General features: G+C 35.1%; 2 protein-coding genes across 2 annotated transcripts in view; one reads left to right on the top strand and one right to left on the bottom strand.

Moving 5' to 3' along the window:
- Positions 1 to 12,345, bottom strand: part of LOC144453937 (large ribosomal subunit protein uL13-like) — a 116,619-nt gene that overhangs the window by 65,032 nt on the left and 39,242 nt on the right. The gene's annotated exons all lie outside the window — the stretch shown is intronic.
- LOC144454011 (nuclear migration protein nudC-like) lies at positions 1,397 to 12,044 on the top strand. Its single transcript, XM_078145414.1, has 9 exons — positions 1,397 to 1,477; positions 2,861 to 2,938; positions 3,365 to 3,568; positions 3,951 to 4,046; positions 4,662 to 4,769; positions 5,675 to 5,869; positions 7,178 to 7,261; positions 7,885 to 8,003; positions 10,428 to 12,044. The coding sequence occupies exons 1-9, from the start codon at positions 1,406 to 1,408 to the stop codon at positions 10,477 to 10,479; spliced, it is 1,008 nt and encodes a 335-aa protein (XP_078001540.1). The 5' UTR covers positions 1,397 to 1,405; the 3' UTR covers positions 10,480 to 12,044.

Genomic DNA, 12,345 nt, shown 5'->3' with positions numbered 1-12,345 from the left:
ATACCAAATACCCCATTGTCAGAGGCATGCTGTGATGTCTCCAGTGGGTAAGGGTTGTATCATCCTGGGGGATATGAACATTGACACATCATCAGATGTCCCATCTGCATCAGATGTCCCATCTGCTATCCGTAACAACACACTTCTTAATACATATAATTTGATTCCCCTACCATATATCAAATACAGTTATCGATCACTTGATTACAAGCAGCACTGACTATTTTATTGATAAAGTGGTGTTATTGAAACTGACATAACTGACCACTTCCAATTTTTTGGTGTTGTCAAGCATATTCATTATATTTTTAAGCCGGCCACCACAACACACACTTATGATTTCAGAAACTACGACAAAAACGAGTTTACCACTGCCATGATCCATCCGAAGCATATACAACAATTTATAATCTATTTCATAATGTCATCAAGAGACATCTTCGCATAAAAAAGTCACTAAATCACCAAAATCGATCAAGATTACGAAAGGTAAAATTACAAGATTTTTTCAAAAATGAAAAACAACTCTAAGAATGATAAGCTTAAAAGTAAACACACAGGGACATTTTGACAAAGCTTCTCAGGTCGGCTAAAAAAAGCTACTACGCAAGCAAAGTAACGAGTGCAAATGGAGACACGAACAAAACATGGCAAGTTATCAAAGTAATTTTCCTAAATAACACACCGACGAAACTTACCCCTGACCATAGGGGCGTGTAATATTTCATAGATTGTTGTTTTCCAGGTCTACAGACTAAATATAACAATCGTTTGACTATATATTCCTACCTGTAGGGGTATTTCTTTTCGACCTCTGGCAAATAAATAAATAAATAAATAAATAAATAAATAAATAAATAAATAAATAAATACGATTCAAACAGTGAGCAAAGCACTTTAAAATCAAATCAAAGTATTTTTATCATTTTTGACTACACAGTCAGTCAGTCAGTCAGTCAGTCAGTCAGTCAGTCAGCCAGTCAGCCAGCCAGCCAGCCAGCCAGCCAGATGGCCGGTCGGTCGGTCGGTCGGTCGGTCGGTTAATCAGTCAGTCAGTCAGTCAGTCAGTCAGTCAGTCGGTCATTTATTCGCATATGTAAGTAACTGATCATAGCTAGCTCAACTTGCTAAACGTCTATCTAAATGATGGGATTCGGGGAAACATTCTCCATAAAATACTAACATTCTTCGACAACTATCAGCCATGTCAAATTCAAAGAAATTTAAATATGTGGTCAAACATTTATGTAACCTGTGTTTCAACTCATAAACAGTTGTCATATACCTGTAGGCTGTAGGCGTAGAGTAGGCTGTATATCCCGGCTGTTCATCCAGATGATCCATAGTTTACTAGTAGTTTAGACAGGGCGCCCTCTTTGGACTGTTGTTACAGAAACATTGCAAGATGGCGGACCCGGAAAGGTTTGACGGCATGTTACTTCACATGGCCCAGCAATGTGAAGGTGGTGTTCAAGAGGTGAGGTGGTGTATTTTCGTCTATAGATATTTTTGTAAATACTAGATTGAAAATTGTAATGTCCCACATTGCCATTTCTTGCTCTGTCTGAGAAGACTTTTTGAAGAGGACTCGCATGTGTGTAATAAAAAGTGACATGTCATTGCAGTGTCTGATGAACGTGTTCAGACGACGTTTTGTGTGATCACAATTTATACAGACGAGTAATGCTATAAAGTGCCTTGGACCGTTCTGTTACAAGTACCATTTGAACTGTGCAATTGATTATACGAAAATTATTAAAGTACATGTATGGATATAACAATAGTACACTATAGATAGTTGATGTGACGTGGAGGGTCTATGATGTGAGAGATGAACTTCCATGGATTAAATTTAAAAGAATACAACTTTTAAAAATTGATTTGATCATAGACCCTACAACGTCTGTGATTTGATATGTTAAAATCATACAATATGATATAACATACATAAACTGATGTGTGCTGATGTCCAAAATTAAGTGACCACTTAGGATAAGAAGTCACTTAATTTTGGACATCTTTAAAGACAACTTTATTGTACATTGTCTCACATCAGTAAAGATGATATACACCACATAATAGAGGGACTGTGTATACACATGCAGTGGACATTGATGGAGGGCATTGAAATGAAGACTCGGTGCACCTGAGTGACACTAGCCTTCATAGACTAGTGTTCTATAATATATTACAGTCTTTCATGGAATAAAGCAGTAACAATTAAGGACCCATACTCCAACATCCCTTGCCTGTATATCATAGTACTGGCTAGTCTAGTTCCTATACTGTATCTTTATGATTTACACCTAGAGACCACACCGGCATCCAGATTAAGTATTTGCTAGTCTAGAGGCTTTGAAAATCTCAGACTCTCAGAGATTTAAAAAGAGAATCAATGCCATGGATAGCCTGTAGACTTAAGTCTTGCCAAGGCTGAAGATAATGGCTGGACTAATTGAGTATCAAAATGAAGGAAGCAAACCAAATAATTATCTTAATGTTATATTTTTTGAACCCTCTTTTAAATAATAAAACAGCGAAACTATGGTGGTAGACTTTAGGGCAATTAGTCAGGTCTTTTCTGGCTAGGTTGTCTACTATGAGTCCAGTGTCACAGTGTGTTCTCTCATCAAAGACAACATATTTTCTTGTTTTCTTTCTTTTTTATTTGAGTGTGTACCCACACACATGTAGTAAGAGATAGGACAACAAAATTTGGTGTGTCACAAAAAATTACTGTCAATGGCATATAGAAAGTAGAAGGCACACTGGTGTCCACTAATCTTACATGTAATGATAGCCATTCAAAGTGTCTTTTATTTTACTGTTGGTAAAACACCAATATTCTTATGTTTTGCAGTTGGTGGACACTATTTTTTCATTTCTGCAAAGAAAAACAGATTTTTATGTTGGTGGAGAAAAAGGAGCAGCTGAGAAGGTATGTAAGTTAACTGAGGCTGATAGATGTATTTTATTACTAGGCCATTACTAGTCCAAATGCAAAAGAGTATTAGTACACAGCTGTGAAAAAGATTACATGTATTTATAAAGTACATTAATTTGTTGCACAGATATCAAATTAGAAAAGACCCCAGGGGGCTGGGTCTCTCTTTATGTATATTCATCAGTTAGCTACATAGAATAATTATTGTGGGGGGGGGGGGGGGACTGTCTTCTATGAATTGTTTTATGTGAGTACATGTATCATTACTGAAGTTATTGCAAAATAATACCAAAAACATCCCATGACTTCTAAATCAACTTTGTAAAGTAGCCATCATGGATTTGTCGTAAGGATAAATACATGAATCCTCAACCAAACATGTTTATGTCACATTCATCACCCATTTGCTTCCCTTTCTAGTTAGTTCTTGAGAAATTCCGACGGCATCAAAAACTTGCAGAAAATGTTTTGAAGAAGAAACAAGAAGAGACAGCTGCCGCTGAAAAGGCACGAGCTGAAAAAGCTGCCAAATTAGCAGAACAGAAAAAGAAAGAAGAGAATGAACCTAAAATCAAAGAACTAACAGATGAAGAAGCTGAACAGTTACAGAAAAAACTTGATGAAGTAAGCAAAAAGAAGTACTTTTGGTACCAATAACTGAACTAATAATTAGTGGCTGAATTACTTTGTAATTCTGACTTGGTTACTGAAAATTCACTGCACAAATTGAATATGAAAGTGTTGAAATCTTTTCTTGGTAATGTCAAATTATAAACCATCAAATTGCAAATTATGAAGGATGCTAATATCAGCCAATAGCATTGATGCTGTATGACATCACAGATATGCAAATCATGAATGACACTATTTCAGCCAATAGCAATGATGGTATGACATCACAGATATGCAAATTATGAATCACGCTATTATCAGCCAGTAGCATTGGTTGTGTATGACATCACAGATATGCAAATCATAAATGACACTATGTTTTACTGAATTGTAGCAAAAAGAGACAGAAAGTACAGAGACAGAAGAATCAACAACTGCTGAGACAGCAACAACAGAAAAAAAAGAGGATAAGAAAGATGACAAAGATGGTGTAAGTACTGCCTGTTTTCTTGCTTGATGTCATGTCACTGGAGTATAGGATATTAAAAAAAAACAAAAAGTTTATACAAGTTGACGTGACATGTTGAGCCAGACTAGTTCTATCAGTAACTTCTTTTGCACGGTTCATTGGATTATATGAACAACCTACAACAAATGCTAGATCACTGGTCTACCAAGAAACAATAATTATAAAGTTGCACAAAGTTATGTTTCATGGACTTGGGGTTCATAGTATACTGTAAGATACATCATGTTGTTCAGCCCTATCAGACTTCTAAACTACTGTAAGATACATCATGTTGTTCAGCCCTATAAGACTTCTAAACTACTGTAAGATACATCTCATTGTTCAGCCCTATCAGGCCTCTAAACCTTGACATGAATACTAGCTGATATCATGGCATGAATATCGTATCTTAAAGACTAGATTCATTGTTACAAATACTAAATAGATAATATATCATATTATGGCATAATTTTTCTTACTCTGTGAGTAGATTTGTCATATGTGATTTTACAGTCATTGGACATTTATGTACAGAGTAAATCTGTTGTATGAGATTTCCTATCACTATCTGATATAAATACATTCTTTGTCACACAGAGTGACTCTGAAGAAGATGAGGCGGACAAAGGCAAATTAAAACCTAATGCTGGTAATGGAGCAGATTTACCCAACTATAAGTGGACACAAACACTTAGCGAACTTGAGGTAAGATAAATAAACTCTAGAGACACAGATTATTAAGTTTATTGTAGTAGTAGTAGTAGTAGTAGTCACAGTCACTTGTGAGCTAATATTCTATTCCAGGATGGTAATATTTTAGTCTAGGATGATCATAATACTAAATAATGACGTTATTAGGTATATACAAAATTTCAAAGAATACTGTAGCCGGTTACTGTTTCGGATAAGAGAGAAGTTGGGAAACAGCCCTCCCTGATACAGTCGATGATGGGACATTCCATCATTCCTCAATATGTTAATGAACGAATATATTATGTTAATGAACAAATATATCATTAGTGTGTTGCTGATTGGTTGTAAGCATTGCTGTTGTGACCACGACCTCATTATCATGTGGAGGTATTGCTTCAGAAGCGTGTTCGAAAACCCATTTTGGATCAATGTTGTTGCAAATTAGTTTTCAGGTAGGGTAAAGTGTTTACCAAGAGTGCCATGGTGGTTATGTTTTGGTTATATTTGTTGATTTCGGAATTACATCGGATCGTTGAAATTGTCGTGTACCTCCGCTGTATTAGCTTGTAACTTCCACTGTTTCCCAACTTCTCTCTTATCCCAAACGGCAACGGTATTTTTTGAAATATACCTAATAACATCGTTATTTTGTATTATGATCATCCTAGACTAAAATATTACCATTCTGGAATAGAATATTAGCTCACAAGTGACTGTGGTAGTAGTACATAAATTTTCTTTAAAAGTATGAAAGTGGCCTTTGTCTGGCTTTTGGAACCAAAGAAAGTGGTCAAAAAAAAATGAAAGAACTAAAAAGTTTGCTTACTAAATCAGAAAACAGTCTATGGCAAAGAAAATGTTCACCCTCTTGAATGTTGGAACTCTTTCAATTTTGATATTTTGTATTGATAATCCAGCTTCGAGTTCCATTCCAAGTGAGTTTTCCTGTAAAACCCAGAGATGTCATTGTTGACATCAGAAAAAAACATTTGAAGATAGGATTGAAAGGACGCCCACCAATTGTTGATGGAGACACTTTCAATGACATCAAAGTTGAAGAATGCTGCTGGATTATTGAAGATAGAAAAGTTTTAGTTCTGACAATTGAGAAGGTTTGTGTGATTTACATTATCATTCAGATTAAAACGCCATTCATAATATACTTCTGTCTTGGCTACCTTCCTTGATGGAAACTAGTACATAGAGCTTGGGCAACAAAAAAAGAAGAATTCTTTCTGGTAGGACATTTTGTCTAAAGTGGTGCGACAATGCAATTTTTTTAAAAATAATTCTCAACAAACCTGTCACTCAATCTACTATTTATGGCAGTTACTGGTCTTTTTATTTAGTTCTTTAGAGCAAGTGTGTATGTGGGGCAGATGTCATATGCTTGTTCATGATTGACTCTGGAGTTTTCTTAAATGAAATAGGGAGAGTTATTTTTGTGTTGTCCTTGTATCTGCAGACTACATGGGCTGGACAAACATGAAAAAAAAAAATTGATGTGGGGGTATTTAAGTGATGCAATCGCTGACCAGAAACAATTCCATTTTTTGGCCTTACCATCTCTCTTTTATTAGTCCCTGAAGGGAGACTATTACAGTGACCTCTGTCCATCTATAATATGTCATTTCTCAGACGTACGATATCTGAGTTCTTTCAAACATGGCACAAAGATGACATATTATCATAGCGGCATTTTGAAACAGTCTACTTTTGTAGAGTAGTGTGTTTTTCAGAATAAATTCTACCTTGCCAACCATGCCAGAAAATCCCTATAAGAATTGGATCAGACCAATCATCTTGTTACACAGTGAATTTTAAATTAACAAATAGACCTTGACAAACTGAATAATAGTTATCTGAATGACAACAAAAAGCATAAAACTATGAATTATGACTTAAGTTCTCTTCATTTCTTGGATTAAGTCTATAATGTTCTGCTCTAATTTTGCATCAGGCACTGTTCTCTGCAGTGAGACACATCTATATAGATATGGAAAAGATACAGCAGAACAAATCATACAGACTAACAGTAACACAGAAAGCTTCTCTGCATATACAGAGAAAATGGAGTAAACCATAAACAACAGTTGTAAACAACAGAAACTGTTCTGAGTACCATTTTGGGTCATGTGACTGGACATAAGTGATAATTACCCCAGTAGATGTACTAATACTGTATTACTGTACCTAACAGAGTCACATGGGTAGTATATATATATATATATATATACTACCCATGTGACTCCTTTAGGTATAGTAATACAGTACTAGTCTGCTTTCCTATAAATTGTCAATTTTATATCAGGCAATTGAGACAAGTTTCTCAAACTAGGACACTGTTTACAACATTTTGTAAATATCATATTTTATGTCACAAAAACGGTAGTCATGTCTTCATTTGATATTCCATACAGGTCAATAAAATGGAGTGGTGGAGTCGACTTGTTACTACAGACCCAGAAGTAAATACTAAGAAAGTCCAACCTGAAAACTCAAAGGTAAGCTATAGTTTTGCTGAATTCATGGAATTCATCCATCTTGAAATGTAAGCTAATATAACAAATCACCCTTTGGGCAATATATTGTTAATTGTCGATGATCAGATAAACTGAGTTGGCATATGATATGTACATGAAAATCATGTCCATGTCAAAGGTTTAGAAAGATGATAAAGAAAAATGAACAAAACTTGATGATTCAAAATGTATAAAGTATTGGTCTTGTGTTTACTGACCAGAAAATTATCCACTTCTTTATCATAATCAGACAGTCAGAGTTTTAAAAAAAAAAAACCACTTGAGTTGAGATTTGTTTAGACTGACAGATTAGCCGTTGTCTGGGCGGTCTTGTTGTCCTTTCTTTTTTGGGCAGGCTGATAAGTCCCAGTCATTACAGTCTAAGATTTGTTGAGACCATAAACTTTTCATTTTTATTTATATGAATACTACATATGGAAGTAATTGTAGCTTATTGGTTGTGAGAAAGACCACAGATTGTGATGGTGGTGGTGGTGGTGGTGGTGGTGGTGGTGGTGGTGGTGGTGGTGATGATGATGATGATGATGATGATGATGATGATGAAGATGATAATGATGATGAAATTCTTGTGTTGTTTTCTGTAGTTATCAGATTTAGATGGTGAAACTCGAGGTTTAGTTGAAAAGATGATGTTTGATCAACGACAGAAAGAAATGGGACTTCCCACATCAGATGAACAGAAGAAGAAAGACATAATGGAGAAGTAAGTATTCAGCCTCAATCCTTAAAGTTTAGCCCCAAATATCTCCTAAGTGTAGAAGTTGAAAACAGAAGACAGACACAAGTCATTTCACTACAGTGTGAATATTTTGTCCAACCCATACAACAGTTGCCTAGACATGCTACTGATCAGAATGTCGTTTTATCAGCAGTGGAAAAGACACTATTTGATTTGATTTGAATTTATTTGGCAATAAAATAAAGTAAAAACATACATTTAAAAGTATTGCCGAGGATAACACAACAAAGCAATTAAAACTTATTTCCATTGTGGTCCTCGATTTCACAAATTCAACATGTCTATCAAACTGACATACAAAAACAATAGCAAGTGCCTCTGCTGTGGTTTGTTTATGTCTGTGAAAATTAGTCATATGGTATATGACGATATATGACTATTAAACATTCACAGACATAACTATTAAACTGATAAGAATATTGCATGAACCTACGTCAGAGACACCCGTTCTTATCAGAGACATCTCTGGACAACTGCTGCAAAGGTTGTATTTATCCAGTCATTCTTTGATTCTGCATGCAATATGAAATTTGAATCATTTTTAGCACTATTAATTTGTAACTGAATATATACTCCCTAAACTACTATTAAATTATTTGCACCAATAAAGCTAGCATAAGTTGTCTGCACTGTTGATTTTACTGAAGGAATATTTCCCCAAGTTATTCACTCATTCAAGTTAGTCATTATTTATTTTTGTTCAAAAGGTGGTTGCACTGTCAATTTTACTGTGTGATTATTTCCCAAGTAAACAAATCACTCAAATTAGCTTTTGTTTGATTTCTTCACTGTATGCTTGATAAAATGGGTCTTTGTTTTCTTCAGGACTGATTTCACTGTATCAACACTTGCATATTTCATAAATAGTATGACAGAACCCCATGATGCATCAATGGGATATTTGCATGAATGCTTTTACAGTGTTTTCTGTGGTCGTACTTCCATGAATGTAGCAAGGCAAAGTGCAGCAAAAAACAGTGCAAGTATGAGTGCAAATACCCCCTGAGTACTCACGGTGGAACTCACACAAAATTGGGTTCTGTTATTAATACATATGTTTATCCAAAATAGGAAATTCTGTAAAAAATAACAGTATGCAATCAATTGCTTTATTGTACAGTGAACAATTTGTCCTTATTTGCATATCATTTTGCATGCAGGTATGCAATAATGTTTGCGGTATTGCACTGTAGTGCAAATACCACTAGTATGCATGTGCACCGGTGCAAGTAATCTCTGGTACATATGTAATAATACCACTAGTATGTGTGCACATCGGTGCAAGTAATCTCTGGTACATATGTAATAATACTACTAGTATGTGTGCACACCAGTGCAAGTAATCTCTGGTATATATGTAATAATACCACTAGTATGTGTGTGCACCAGTGCAAGTAATCTCTGGTACATATGTGATAATACCACTAGTATGTGTGCACACCAGTGCAAGTAATCTCTGGTACATATGTAATAATACCACTAGTATGCACACACACACCGATGCAAGTAATCTCTGGTACATATGTAATAATACCACTAGTATGTGTGCACACCAGTGCAAGTAATCTCTGGTACATATGTAATAATACCACTAGTATGCACACACACCAGTGCAAGTAATCTCTGGTACATATGTGATAATACCACTAGTATGTGTGCACACCAGTGCAAGTAATCTCTGGTATATATGTAATAATACCACTAGTATGCACACACACCGATGCAAGTAATCTCTGGTACATATGTAATAATACCACTAGTATGTGTGCACACCAGTGCAAGTAATCTCTGGTACATATGTAATAATACCACTAGTATGCACACACACCAGTGCAAGTAATCTCTGGTACATATGTAATAATACCACTAGTATGTGTGCACACCGGTGCAAGTAATCTCTGGTACATATGTGATAATACCACTAGTATGTGTGCACACCAGTGCAAGTAATCTCTGGTACATATGTAATAATACCACTAGTATTTGTGCACACCGGTGCAAGTAATCTCTGGTACATATGTAATAATACCACTAGGTATGCACACACACCAGTGCAAGTAATCTCTGGTACACATGTAATAATACCACTAGTATGTGTGCACACCGGTGCAAGTAATCTCTGGTACATATGTAATAATACCACTAGTATGTGTGCACACCAGTGCAAGTAATCTCTGGTATATATGTAATAATACCACTAGTATTTGTGCACACCGGTGCAAGTAATCTCTGGTACATATGTAATAATACCACTAGGTATGCACACACACCAGTGCAAGTAATCTCTGGTACACATGTAATAATACCACTAGTATGTGTGCACACCGGTGCAAGTAATCTCTGGTACATATGGTATAATTGATTATTACATCTGTTTTCTCTTCACAGGTTTATGAAGCAGCATCCAGAAATGGATTTCTCAAAAGCTAAATTTTCATGAGATCTACAACATTAAACTCACCCAGCCTATACATAACACAGAAACCGTTCAACATTTCAAACTTTTTTGTAATTCTGCATTTTTTTGTTACTTTGTCATCTTGATGAACAAATACAAATATTGTTGATGTGTATTGACTATCAAAACACAATCATTGTTATTATTCGTTGCAAAAAAATAAACTGTGTTTTAGTTAACCAAACAACATTGGTTATTCAGAAAACATCATCCAGTAAAGACACATCGATATGATTGTACATATTTCATAGTACTTAGAATTTTTCCTGTCGGGAAATATCAATATTTGTATTGTCTTGTGATAGTCTTAGTTTTGCTTTATGCTAAACTTATTGATAATTACTGGGTATTAAAGAGACATAGTATGCAACCTGGAAATATTTTTCATCATTTTTGTTTCCAAATAAAAAACTTGCTCATATTTTACCCTTCACTATCACTTGTTTAATGACTAGTAGTCACTTGTAAAACTCCTACCATATTAACTGATGTGATACTGTATTCTCATACTATATGAATAAAATGATGTCTTTATATTCCTACATGTTAGACTACAGTATCACAACAGTTTATACCGTAGAAGTGTTGCCATTGCCAGTGGCAGCTGCTGCTTTTTAGAAACATGATAGTGAATGGTAAGAGATATAAGCAACCTTTTATTTGGAAACTAAAGGAAGAAAAATACTGATGACTTTCTGACCCTATCCCTTTAATTTAAAGCAGTACTAGCTGTAATAGTCTGTAAGGTACGCCGTGAAGGTGCGCCCTCAAACATTGGCCAACCCCTAGTGTGAGAGGAGGCCGGTGAGGGCGAAACGTCACGACGTATCTTACAGTATATAGCTGTAATTGGAGTATTAGATTTCCAGTCACATATTCACTGAAAATAACTAGACATTGTACATGTTCATTAAAAGATAGATTTCATTCAGAAGTAGTACAGGTTGAAATCACGATTACCTTGGGGTACTGATTTTAAGGTGTAGACCAAAAAATCAATTTGATTGGATTTATTACACCAGACGATGTGTACAGCTACACAAATACATTACCAATAGGTAATAGGGAACTTGCAATCCAAACTGAGCATGCTCAGATGCAAAGGACTATGGGATTATCTGTAGTTATCGTAACATCTTATCTGGAGCTATCGATGAAATAAACCTAAAACTAAATACTAATTGATTAGTATTTATTATCGCATTTCCCATGATGCAACATTCAACATGGCAGGTTTGCAAGTTCCCTGTTCGATACTATTCATGGTGTACATTATGAGTAAGTCATTATATCTTTAACAAAGCAATTTCAAAAATATGTTCCAATTGCAGCTTCAACTCAAAGTGGTAAAATCTACATATTTTACTTTGTTTCCCACCAAGCTTATAGCAAGTATGGAAATTTGTTCACATTTCCACACCATTTTTCTCCTCTGTTACTGGGGTTCACAAACCATAGCAAAAGCAATGGTAATACCAAATGATTTTTAATTAGCAATGATTGATGTTGTGGAAGATGAAAAAGTTATGCCAATAAATATTACATACATCCAGCAAAAATCTTTGCATGTCATCTGTAACTACATGTAGTATATATATGTAATGTATGTATGTATGTATGTATGTATGTATGTATGTACATGTATGTATGTATGTATTTGTGTATGTATGTATGTATGTATGTATTTGTGTGTGTGTGTATGTATGTATGTATGTATTTGTGTGTGTGTGTGTGTATGTATGTATGTATGTATGTATATATTTGTGTATACGCACCATTGAAAATCACTATTACTTTAATAAAACATGGAGTCATTTCCCTACCTTGGATATTCAGTTTTAAAATTGG

This window comes from Glandiceps talaboti, chromosome 3 (genome assembly GCF_964340395.1).
Source record: "Glandiceps talaboti chromosome 3, keGlaTala1.1, whole genome shotgun sequence".
Classification (NCBI taxonomy): Eukaryota; Metazoa; Hemichordata; class Enteropneusta; family Spengelidae; genus Glandiceps; species Glandiceps talaboti.
The sequence above is the reverse complement of the archived record's forward strand: the minus strand, read 5'-3'. Positions and strand labels throughout refer to the sequence as shown.

What these genes read in the sequence shown, in the direction of transcription:
- LOC144454011 (XM_078145414.1), top strand. Translation starts at nt 1,406, where the DNA reads ATGGCGGACCCGGAAAGGTTTGACGGCATGTTACTTCACATGGCCCAG. An exon ending in AAAAAGGAGCAGCTGAGAAG is followed by an intron (nt 2,939 to 3,364) that starts GTATGTAAGTTA and finishes TTCCCTTTCTAG; the next exon opens with TTAGTTCTTGAGAAATTCCG. An exon ending in TAGTTCTGACAATTGAGAAG is followed by an intron (nt 5,870 to 7,177) that starts GTTTGTGTGATT and finishes TATTCCATACAG; the next exon opens with GTCAATAAAATGGAGTGGTG.